The 12,665-nt window shown below is 38.4% G+C and overlaps 1 protein-coding gene across 3 annotated transcripts in view; it reads left to right on the top strand.

The window, feature by feature from the left end:
* The first annotated feature begins 135 nt into the window (after positions 1-135).
* gucy2d (guanylate cyclase 2D, retinal) overlaps positions 136-12,665 on the top strand; it is a 34,559-nt gene continuing 22,029 nt past the window's right edge. Inside the window, exons 1-11 of one of the 3 annotated variants that reach the window (XM_051893167.1) lie at positions 149-204; positions 730-759; positions 968-1,031; positions 4,829-4,967; positions 5,133-5,216; positions 7,903-8,928; positions 9,438-9,739; positions 11,048-11,423; positions 11,514-11,595; positions 11,697-11,814; positions 12,101-12,220. In XM_051893167.1, the coding sequence (XP_051749127.1) occupies positions 8,109-8,928; positions 9,438-9,739; positions 11,048-11,423; positions 11,514-11,595; positions 11,697-11,814; positions 12,101-12,220 (1,818 nt within the window). In that variant the 5' untranslated portion in view covers positions 149-204; positions 730-759; positions 968-1,031; ... (1 more) ...; positions 5,133-5,216; positions 7,903-8,108. Of the gene's footprint in view, positions 205-729; positions 760-967; positions 4,968-5,132; positions 5,217-7,902; positions 8,929-9,437; positions 9,740-11,047; positions 11,424-11,513; positions 11,596-11,696; positions 11,815-12,100; positions 12,221-12,665 lie in introns of all 3 variants that reach the window. The other 2 variants (XM_051893166.1, XM_051893168.1) reach the window with 2 other exon arrangements.

Raw genomic sequence — 12,665 nt, 5'->3', positions numbered from 1 at the left:
ATTGAACTTGAGCATACTCTCTTGAGGAGATACTTATTTTGAATAAGTAATTACTTCATGACCACTAAAAAAGTATGTTCTATGTAGTATGAATGTGACGTACTACATTCCTGATGTTGCCCTTATCACGTTGCCTTCCAGCATCAGTTGCTTCGCTCTACTGCCATTCGCAAATCTTCTCTTGCGGCCTCATGGGAAAGTGAGGTAAGTGTCCATCGTATGCACACTTTAGATTCTCACCAGAAGAAGTAGGTCATCTGGGTGCTTTTTGGCTGCATCTGAAATCACATACTTCCCTACCATATAATAGGTGAAAAACAGTATGTGTCAAAAGAAGAATGTTTGAATTAACAGTACTCATAAAAGAGTAGGCAATAAGTACCCGGATGACCTATACTTCCGGCAAGATGCTGAAGTGTGTATATGATGGACACTTATGCTATTTCGGACGCAGCCTTTGCCTACTCTTTTATGAGTACTGGGAATTCGGACATATTTTTATTGTCACATACTGTTTTTCACCTACTGTATAGTAGGAAAGTATGCGATTTTGGATGCAGCCAGTGTCATGTGCGAGACGCGAGACAAGCACAACTGTAAAACACGTTCATCTAGCTCATATTTAGTTACATGGTAAAACTATGGAAAAGCAGCTCAGTGGAATGTATAACAGCCTTCTTTATGACCTTCTGTCATGACTCTTTTTTGTATATGTGTTTCACGAGACAGAAACTCATACAGGTTTTGAAGGACATGAGGGTAAGTAAATAATTACAGGATTACCATTGTTAAGTGACTTTTTTTTTTTAAACATTACTGCAGTTTTACATAAATAGTGCAAAATACACTTACCATATTATACCCAGGCACATTTTTGCTGTATTTGAGTATTTATAAAATTTAATACAGTTTTTACTATGTTAATGTATTAATTATTCAGTCAAACTTTGATTAATAATTCTTTCAGACAAATTATGAGGCTACCCGTCTCCCCCCACTTCATCTCGCTCTGTCTCTCTCTCTGATCGGAGGTAAGAGGCTTGCCGGTTGAAGCTCAGTACAGCACGACCCAATCTGACTAATCTGATTATCTTAAAATGGACTCCAATCAATCATGAGCTAACATGAGACACACACACAAGCGGGCCTAGTGCTAGTGAGATCAGAGAGTTACTTGTTCCAATCAGCAACAAGTTAAAAGTGTAGGGCAGGAAACAATCATGACCGAGTGAAAGCCTTCAAGGTTTGTGTTTATGTCCCTTCCACCTCTTGACACTATTATGACCTTGAAGATGACACTTGTGGTGCTGTAACATGTCCTGATGTACCGTAAATGAATAGGTAATAAAAAAGTAAATGGGGCCTTAAGGGTGTATATGGAGAGTGAGACAAAAGATATATGTGCTTCGTCTTCTTTGTCCGGCACATAGCACGTGTTGGGTCAAAAGGTGAACTTTGTTTCCAGTGCTCCAAGTTCCAACAGCCCTCTGATTAATGCGAGCTGACCACATAGTGTTTAATAGGGCTGTGGTCAAAGCTAAGCCAATATTGCCAGTGGCTGCATAGAGGTCTTCTTTCTGTTAGGACCATTAATGGGGCCAGTAAAAGGAAAGGAAAGATTTAACTGGATCAACTGACAGGCAGCGACATTCAAAAACAGACCAAACCATTACTTTACTTTGAGGGAAAAACATAGTGTAAAACATACAGCACCGTTCAAAAGTTTGTGGTCGGTATTATTTTTTTTTAATGGCTTATGCTCACCAAGGCTGCATGAGTGTACAGTGAGTGTACAGCTTGTATAACAGTGTAAAATTGACAACATCACGGAGCTGGTGGATGTTAGAGACCTTGTGCTCCTCCACCTTCCGTTTGAGGATGCCCCACAGATGCTCAATAGGGTTTAGGTACCCTCAGCTTCTTTAGCAAGGCAGTGGTCGTCTTGGAGGTGTGTTTGGGGTCGTTATCATGTTGGAATACTCCGAAGGGAGGGGATCATGCTCTGCTTCAGTATGTCACAGTACATGTTGGCATTCATGGTTCCCTCAATGAACTGTATCTCCCCAGTGCCGGCAGCACTCATGCAGCCCCAGACCATGACACTCCCACCACCATGCTTGACTGTAGGCAAGACACACTTGTCTTTGTACTCCTCACCTGGTTGCCGCCACACACGCTTGACACAATCTGAACCAAATAAATTTATCTTGGTCTCATCAGACCACAGGACATGGTTCCTTAGTCTGCTTGTCTTCAGCAAACTGTTTGCGGGCTTTCTTGTGCATCATCTTTAGAAGAGGCTTCCTTCTGGGACGACGGCCATGCAGACCAATTTGATGCAGTGTGCGGTGTATGGTCTGAGCACTGACAGGCTGACCCCCCACCCCTTCAACCTCTGTAGCAATGCTGGCAGCACTCATACGTCTATTTCCCAAACACAACCTCTGGATATGACGCAGAGCATGTGCACTCAACTTCTTTGGTCGACCATGGCGAGGCCTGTTCTGAGTGGAACCTGTCCTGTTAAACCCTGCAGCTCAGTTTCAGGGTCTTGGCAATCTTCTTATAGCCTACGCCATCTTTATGTAGAGCAACAATTCTTCTTTTTAGATCCTCAGAGAGTTCTTTGCCATGAGGTGCCATGTTGAACTTCCAGTGACCAGTATGAGAGAGTGAGAGCGATAACACCAAATTTAACACACCTGCTCCCCATTCACACCTGAGACCTTGTAACACTAACGAGTCACATGACACCGGGGAGAGAAAATGGCTAATTGGGCCCAATTTGGACATTTCCACTTAGGGGTGTGCTCACTTTTGTGGCCAGCGGTTTAGACATTAATGGCTGTGTGTTGAGTTATTTTAAGGGGACAGCAAATTTACACTGTTATACAAGCTGTACACTCACTACTTTACATTGTAGCAAAGTGTCATTTCTTCAGTGTTGTCATATGAAAAGATAAATATTTACAAAAATGTGATGGGTGTACTCACTTCTGTGAGATACTGTAAGATATCATGTAAATCTTATAATTTTTCCTCCTTCCATTTTGCACTTGTTTAATAATCAAAATATCAATTTAAACATAAATTCTCTCCATACATTTTTTTCTAGCCATTTCCAAAAAAATGTATGGGACTATATGGTGATTTTTGTAATGACCTATCATCACCTATCATTGTAACCATTGTAATCTGGCAGTGTGTGACTTCATGTACTTTAAATCATTGGCTGAGCTGTTATGTGTCTGAGCTCTATGGCTAAATGTCATGTTTTCAAATTTAATCGTTTTATTGCCTTGGGCCATTTCTAATTTACGAATTAATATTTAACATTTTGGTCAAACTAATTTGTATAAATTAGTTTGTATAAATTTCAATAAAGGTCAGAGCACTGCTCCAGTTCTGGAGGACTCCTCAAGGATATAGTCGTAATCTTCACAGGCTTACCGCTTACCACTCCACAGGCTCTGAATGAGTACCTCACAGCTCCCTCTCTCTTGTTTCATATATCTCCATCCTTTCATTTTTTTTCTTTTGACCACAGCTTCTCATAATAACAGCTTGGTGACCTTGTAACCTTTTATCCAGATCTTCTCCAGGAGGCCTTTAAGCGCTTCTATATCTGACCCACAAATATCATGCTGAAATGTAGTTTTTATGTCAGCAAGCTATAATAAAAAAAGTGTAATAGTGTTGTGCTATAGGACACAATGTCGCAATGAACAAAGGTATCGTGGCTTAGGGCTTCCTGGGAACTCAAATCTCTTTTCACCTGTTGGGCATTCCTTGCCAAGCTTATAAACTCAAGAAAGATCAAGAAGAAGGGAGGAGGAGCAGGAAAGAAAGAGGGACACACTAACACTTGGGATTTTTTAATGTGACATGAGGACGTGTTACACTAATGGTTTAACACCATCATCTTAAACCTCTTGCAAAAGTTGCTGTGTGATCTTCATATTGTTCGCCTTTCTGTCCATTGTGTTAACTTAATACTCTTTTAGTGTCACACAGATGTATGTAGAGACATTAATATTTTTCCTATTTAAAAAGTTTTTAATAAATAAATAGTACCTCTGAAAAAATGAGATTTTAGTCATGCCAGTAGCTGAACAAAATCTGTTTATTTGACCTCAACAATGTGGCTATATTGAGGTTGTATAACCAGCCAAATACCACTCATTTATTTTGGTTACTATTACCTGACAATTTTTTAATTTTGGAATATTAATCATGGTGTGAATAGTGGATTTCGGGTGACTGCCGTATTGGCCAGCGTAACAAAAAAATTACAGAGTGCACCTGAGGAGACGAAATGGAGCAGGGCAGTACAGGTCCAGTACAATCTGTTACATTTGTTGGCTCACTGTTGATCCTACACAGACAGTTGGATCAAATGCTCAGCTTAATTCTAAACAATCACGCAACCTATCTATTGTAATATCTGTCACAGTATCGCATTAAAAATAGTCTGCCAACCATTCACAGTTAGACTCAGAGAGTAGAGATAGCTAAAATGATTTTAAAAATCAATAAAATTGCTAATGTCTAATGCTGTGACTGAGAGTGGGAGAATATATTTTGGTAAATATTTCAATCTACTTCAAATTGTCAATCAATATGTTACTGGGTCACAAGCTCACATTCATACCGAGGAGACAAAATGCCTTTTGCCATGTATGTGTGGATTATAGGCTAAAGAGGGTTAAGAAGTCACCACTTGGATTCCCGGCCTGCCCCTCCTTTCTCCTCTGCTCGTTCCTTGTCTCTTGCGATATCTCTCTCTCTCTCTTGCTCTCTCTCTCTGTGTAAATCTGCCTGTTCCCAGTAAGACCCAGGATTCAGAGAGGCTCTTGTTCCAGTGGCCTCCCCCATTAGGCTCTCCAGATTGGGGCAGGACTCAGTCAAATAGAGGGCCTCCAGGAACCACAAACCAAAAATCAACTCTCCATTGTAAAAAGAGAAAGGTGGATTTCTACTTCTATACTTTTTTATACTATTCTTTTCAAAGAAATTTTTTAAAGACTGCTCTTCTATCTGTTTTTGCATGGAATATATGTCTTTTTTCCACCTTCAATTTGGACTTTTACATTTTTAAATTGGATTTTGTTATTTCCTCTCCGGGAGTGCAGTTCTGGTCTCTCACTGGCTCTTCCCAGACTCTCTGTGTTCTAATGGAGCACTCATCATGGCTCTCATTTAGCCACACACACCAGGTTAGCCCATCTTTTGCTCCTCTATTAAACCATCCTTTATTAAGAGTAACAATAGTTTTCAATATTAAAGAGAATTAGGATTTCTCTGAGGGATGGCAGGTAATCTTAGGTTGTTACAACATCATTAGAAAGACTGCATTTCATGCTTTGGCTTTTTTTGCGCTTTGCATAAGTGGAGTTTGTTAAATAATTTTTTAATCATAATATATGCATTGTTTTATTTCTCTATTCTGTTTTCTTTTCAGCCAAAAAAAGTAGTTTAGATTATCTAATCTTAGACTTAATGTCAACCGTCTGTATTAATTTACTAAAGATGTCAATTGCTAACTATGCTAACTCCATTTACATTCATTTACATACAAAGTTAGGGTTCTTTGTGGTGAAGAAATATTTTCTATTACAGTTGTTCATTCAGTATAATGTTTCTGTATGTTCAGTCACATAAACTAACGCATTACATAGGCTACTTTACATATCCAGGTAACCAACGCCAAAAAATAGGCAGTGTAGAGGTCGAAAGAATGTGACATCACCAAATTATATATAAACTTGATTGTACTATATATATTTATTTAATACGTCATTGACTATAAAGAGAAAGGAGGTTCTAATTAGACAGCTATAAAAACTTTCCACTATTCTGACTATATGAAGAGGGCTGTAATGAAGATAGCTGTAATTTTTAATGAGCGGCTTAATATCCATAAGAAAGAACACAAAATGTGAACACAAGCAGTAATTTTCAGCAGCCAATGATCAACTATAATAATAACACTGGTGCATTTACAGTATATAACAGGACATCCCCTTTGAACCAATAGCAGAAAGCAGCCTTAACAAATCTTATTAGCAACTAGGAATATCTAGAGATTTAAAATCTCTATGAGATGGCAGCCTTTAGTGTGTACATGTAGCTGACATGACCATATTAACATACCACAATAGTTATATTAGCTTTGAAGACTAATTTTACATTTAAATACTAAAAGTGAAATATTTAGGCAGCTTGTATAAGGCCCAAAAATGAAATTCCTTTAGCTGTGGTGTGCCAGTTATCCAATATCACAGACAGTAAATCATTCAAACACAGGAGTAGCGTGAGTCTGACAGCAAGGTCCCGTGCAATCCGCTGTAATCCTGAGTTATTTCAGTGCTGGCTAAAGGTCCAAAGAAAGAAAGAAAGCCAGACGGTTAAGATGTGAGGGGCAGAGAGGAAAGTTATACAGAAGTAATACAGGATGCTAAAGAAATGAAAGGTCGAAGAATAATGAAAAATCAAAGAAGAGAAGACTTCTGACAGGTCAGTAGATACAGAGCGATGATGGTGTAAAGAGATAAGGTTGATTAAGATTAAGATTGATTAAGCCTCACGTTATTGGGCAGTTATTATGGCCAGGGCTAATGAAGGCAGAGCTCTTTAATTGTAATCTGCTTTCTGCTTGCTGAGCAATGGATAGAGACAGAGAGAGGGAGGAATGGGCAGACAGCCTGGTACAAGTTGTGTGACATTTCACCCCAGCTCCACCTTTAAACACAGATGGCACATGAGTCAGGTGAGGTTGTGGCTGATCAGCTGACCAGACCCAGCCCACATTCAGAGGTCAGATCTCTAGGATCACAGGGGAAAGGACAGTATGAGAAGAGGGTTGAAGAAGACTTTAATATCCTGCTTCCTGTTTCTCAGTGTCACTTCGGTCACCAAAAAACTCTTATTAGCAAACCAAATAGCGTTTAATTGAGAATTGTCACCCTGAAAAGAAGTAATAGATCATTCTGTTAAAAGAAATAAATATGAATATATAAATATATTTCATCCTTGATAAAAACATCATCCAGGCTGGAACCCTACTGCCCCAGAGTAAAAAATAAAAAAGTAATTTGCAAGATTAAAGTTTAAAATAAGAAATTAAGTCACAAAAAAGTTGCAAAAGCAATATATAAAGTCATAATTCTTTTTAGGTGGATATGGGCTTTTCTGTGCATCATGATCTGCTTTTACTTTAATTTTTTATTATTTTTTTTTAATTTACACTGCTTTACATGTTTTTTTTTATGTTTTTGAAATAAGTCTCTTATGCTCACTGAGGCATTTATTTGTAATTTATTCCTTTATAATAGAATTATTAATATATATTATAGATATAATATGCCATTACTCCAGTCGTCAGTGTCACATGATTCTTCAGAAATCATTCTAATATGCTGATTTGCTGCTCAGGAAACATTTCTTATTATGATCAATGTTGAAAACAGCTGTTCTGCTTAATATTTTTGTGGAAACCATGATACATTTTTCAAGGATTATTTGATGAATATAAAATTCAAAAGAACAGCATTTATTTGAAAATCATTCGCTGAATAAAATATTAATTTCTTTAAAAAAAAAATCTTACTGACCCCCAACTTTTGAACCGTAGTGTAGATCTGTTGACCTTGGTACCATAATGATTCATATGACTCTGATGCTGATGTTGGAGCCACTGTTACACTCTCGCATCACTAATAAATATAGTAAACGATGGTTAAAAGAACTGCAATGTATTAATATTCTAATTATATGAAGGAAGACTAACCTTTTCTGTTCTGTTTCTGTCCCTTGTCTTTTCCCCTCTCTCCCTCTCTTTCACCAAACCTTTATTGTTTCTCTCAAACACAACTGCACACATTTGCTCCATCTCTATAACAGACAGTGATGGCTGGTTATTGTGCAGTAGTTTTGGGCTAGTGCCCCTCAGTGGGTAGAACCCAAATCGAGAGCTGGGTGTTTTGAGCGTGTTTTTTAATCAGCCTTCATACTGTTGCTGACAAAATATTCACATAAACACACAACATCTCTCAGTGCCACCTTTTTTTTTTTCATTGTCCCTGACATTTAACAGTAGAAAAAAAAAAATGGAAATGGATGACCACAGAAACTCTAGCTTTCTTTGCCAGTCCCACCACCCACGATGGCAACCACAGTCTTCAGCAGGGAAGCAACGACGAAAACCAACCTCAAAGCGAAAAGCAAGAAGCCCTGATGACCCAGCGAGCCCAGTGTCCTCGACCCCAGTGCTACGCAGCCACAGCTGGTGGGGGAACTGTTTGCTCCTTCCTCTAGTCATGCTATCATACTTGCCCTGTGAGGCCTGGGGCACCACCTTCAAAATTGCCATCGTAGGACCGTGGGCGTGCGACCCTATGTACTCCAAATCCCTGCCAGACCTGGCTGCCCGATTAGCCATTAGCCGCATCAACAAAGACCCCGACCTCAACAAAGGCTACTGGTATGATTACACACTAATTAATGAGGATTGCTCGAGCTCGAGAGGCCTGGCACGCTTTGCCGAGCTGGAGGGTTACGGTTCGGCCTTTCTTGGACCGGCAAACCCTGGCTACTGCACTGCTGCTGCACTGCTGGCAAAGAATTGGAACAAGGGTATCCTGTCCTGGGCTTGCCTGAAGGCTGACATGAATGAGGAAATGTATCCCACCTTTCTGCGGCCGCTCCCGTTGTCTTCTCGTGTGCTCTTCTCTGTGCTGCGCTTTTTCCGCTGGGCACATGTTGGGATTATAACAGCGGAGAACGACATGTGGGAAGCGACTGGGCATGAACTTGCAGCATCCCTGCGTGCTCTTGGTCTGCCAGTTGGCACGGTTGTTACCATGGAAGCGGACAAGGAAGGACCACGACGAGCCCTAAAGGCAATACGAGAGACAGATCGCGTGAGGGGTGAGTTCTGCTTGAATTATGTCTAAAAATGTATATTTAAAATGCTCAGCAAGTAACTCTTAACTAAAATTTTTAGAACTTTAGTTAAAAACAAAGAGGATTACTGAATAATGATTAGAGGTTTCAAATGAAATGATCTGCTTCTATATCCTCAGTTATAGCTACTAAGATAAATGAAATCTATGATTAAGGATTGGAAATATTATCCATATGTCATAAAAGAAAATGTTAGTAATCTAAAATCTGTACATAAATATTTTAATTTGTTTAATTTATTTTATTATTTTAATAAAATGTATATATAATTTAGTGTGCCTTCCTCTGGGAGTGTAATATCATCAGGACAGACACTTTTTAGACAATATAAATATTAATGGGGGAAAACGTTTGTTACATCATCCTGTGTTATTGTGTTATATCTCTCATTGTGTTTTAATAACTATTAATGTCAGCTTATTCTTTCGTTTATTCCTCAATTCTTTTTCCTCCCTTTTTAATTTTGTGTGCAGTTGTCATCATGTGCATGCACTCTGTTCTGATTGGTGGAGAGGAACAGTATCAGTTGCTAACCACAGCAATGGACATGAGATTGATTGACAGAGGATACATCTTCATTCCATATGACACACTGCTGTATTCATTGCCATATAAAAATGTGAACTATCCAGTCCTGGCCAATGACACCAAACTGCGACGAGCATACGATGGGGTCTTAACAATAACCATGGACCAAGGGGAACAAAACTTCTATGAGGCCTTTAATGCAGCACAGGGATCCTATGACATCCGCAGCAGCACACCAGCTGAAGAGGTAACACACTGAGTTTGAATTGGTATATCATTTTAATCAAGCCATATAGGGACAGGGATAGCAAAAGCAAATGCTATCATTATTAGAAAGAATCTTTGCCACAATAGTGACTCTTAAGATGTATTTTATCACAGAAAAAAGGCTTTTAGCGTTATGTATTTAATATGTCAAGTCAATTCACCTTATTTATGTAGCGCTTTATACAATACAGATCGTTTCAAAGCAGGAAAATTTTGCATTTCGGCTGTTGAAGTCAGTTCAGCGTTGATTGAGTTCTGTTGTAAAGATCATCAATTATTAAATTAGTTCATTTCATCTATAAAGCAGTTCTGCAAAAATATCATCGTCCAGCTCAGGTCCATTCTCATATGACAGCGTCAGTACAGTCAGATCAATAATATTGTTGAATATTAAGTGTCCCCAACTAAGCAAGCCAAAGGCGACAATATGTACATAATTTGTGTATGCAAAGACAGGTTGGTGTTTTGTCTCTAAATGAGGTTATTATAGTTGAATAAAGCTAAAACCATAAAAACATTTTCATTACTTGAAATAAAATAAATGTTACCTGAAATCAAATAAAATATTAAGAAAACATTATACAGTCAAACCAAAAATTATTCAGACATTTTTGATATATTTTTACTAGTGGGTGCAGGACACTATAGTTCATTTATGTAAGTGAGGATAGCAAAGTAAAGTAAACTGTGACATATTATACCCAAAATTTCTTCATACAGTGGACTACCAGTAAAATTGATAAAAATTTGGAACCAAAAATTATTCAGACACTTTGACCTGACCATGTTTTGCTTTTATGTTATCTGACATAATTAAGATTAATTTTTTCTGACACAGTTTAACTCTGAGTTCTTGTCATATTTTATAACCATTTTTTGAATAAACTGTATTAATAAAAGAAATGTTCAATGTGTCTGAATAAATTTAGGTTTGACTGTATGTTGTTTCAGCTAGTTGTCAACATTTCTCATTTTCATTTTGTTTAACTCGATGTACTAAAATAAACTGAAATAAAATGAATAAAAACTATATAGACATACCCTTTCAAAAACAAATAAAAATGACAAAAACAACAAAACTTTAAGTAAAATTAACATGAAATGGAGAACATAAGAATAAAAACATTCAAAATATTAGTAAAAACTATAATAGTGATAATAAAATAACACTTTCATAAAATCAACAACAGACGCATATTAAAACGCATTATTATGCTTAGAATTACAATACAAATCACGTGTTATTTGTTGTATTTTTGTGTTTTTCTTTTTTTTTCTTTCTTGGCAGGTTTCTCCATTTTTTGGGACCATCTATAACATGATCTATTACACAGCCATGGCTGCAGAGCAGAGTCGTGCTGCGAGTGGAGGGCGCTGGGTATCTGGTGATACACTGGCTAAAAACGACGGTGGATTTGAATTCAATGGCTTTAACCAACGGATATCAGCAGGTACTGATGGAGAAGGAATGCAGGCACGCTACGCTGTCCTGGATTCAGATGGCTCTGGCTCCAGCCTACACCGCACGCATGCCCTGGAAGCACCACACACTTATGGAAAATATGGAGGGTTGAAGTACTTGGGAAAATCGATTCATTTTGCTGGAGCATCTCCGAGAAGTGACTCAAACTGCTGGTTCAGCCCTTATATCGCTTGTAGTGGAGGTGAATATGCCACATGAATTTTATTACGTTACGTTTTATGACATCAACATCACGACTGATTCTGTTTCTCATTCTTTCTTTTTGTTTCAGGCATAGATGGAGTGACCCTTTTATTCCTCCTCTTGTTCATTGTGTTGGTAGGTGGAGCAGGTGTCCTTTTTCTCCATGTAAGGTACGAATTGACTTGCTTGAGTTGTAGCAAACCACCTTGTGTTGAACAAGTTTATTGTATTACTGATAAACAAATAAGTATATGAGTGTGTGTGTGTCCAGGAAACATGGTCAGGTGGGGATATTAGGAGCATTTGGTGGAGGAGGAGTCGGAAGTCCCACTAAGATAGTGCTGACACTGGATGACTTGGTCTTCATCAATACCACACTCAGCAGGAGGGTCAGTCACAAACGCTCTCTCTCTCTCTCTCTCTCTCTTGCTCATAGACTTTATCTATATCTCACTCACTTTTCTCTCTCTCTGTGTGTGTCTGTAGAAGCTAAATGTGGAGAGTATGATAATAATTTAATATAATTTCAGTTTGTGCTCTGCTGCGAGTGTGATGGTAATAAATAGGACAGGAATGAGTCTTTTCGTAGAAATTACTCTCTCATTCTCTCTCTCTTGTTCAAAGATTTTTGTCGATGCCTCTCTCATTATCAATTTCTCTCAATGCTCTCTGTAGAAGCTGAATGAGGAGAGTATGGTGAAGAGTCAACTAGATGTTAAAACCCCAGGCCACTCAGTTTCTGGTCGCAGTTACATTACGTCAACTCCTGAAACGTCCAACGTTGCTGTATTTGAGGTGTGTGGAATCTGTGCGTTTTTGTGTACAGGCATAGATACACCCTAGTAAGTTATTAGCAAAGTGTCTTGGTTTTATATTAAAGCAATATCACCCAAACAAGAGGGATTCTGTACTGAATACCAATAAGTAATGAAAGTTTCAGACAAAATTTGACCAGTTAGTTTGTATATTTCTCTCCACCAATGAAAATAGTTCCAAAGGAAGCCTAATGCACCAAACTGGAACAGTAATTTGAAAGTGCTTCAGCGGCTTCAGGTGTTAAGTAATCACTCGAGGTTTTTAAAGCTCTACTCAGGGTTTTCCATTTTCTACTCCGCGCCTGCTTAAAAAATCCAGCATAAACCAGCATGAATTCCATGTTGGTTCAGGCTGGTTTATGCTGTTTTTTATTGCTGGTATGGTGCTGGTCCAGCTGGTGGACCAGCATAGTGATGCTGTTCTC

The sequence above is a fragment of the Ctenopharyngodon idella genome, chromosome 5, assembly GCF_019924925.1.
Source record: "Ctenopharyngodon idella isolate HZGC_01 chromosome 5, HZGC01, whole genome shotgun sequence".
Taxonomy (NCBI): domain Eukaryota; kingdom Metazoa; phylum Chordata; class Actinopteri; order Cypriniformes; family Xenocyprididae; genus Ctenopharyngodon; species Ctenopharyngodon idella.
The sequence above is the reverse complement of the archived record's forward strand: the minus strand, read 5'-3'. Positions and strand labels throughout refer to the sequence as shown.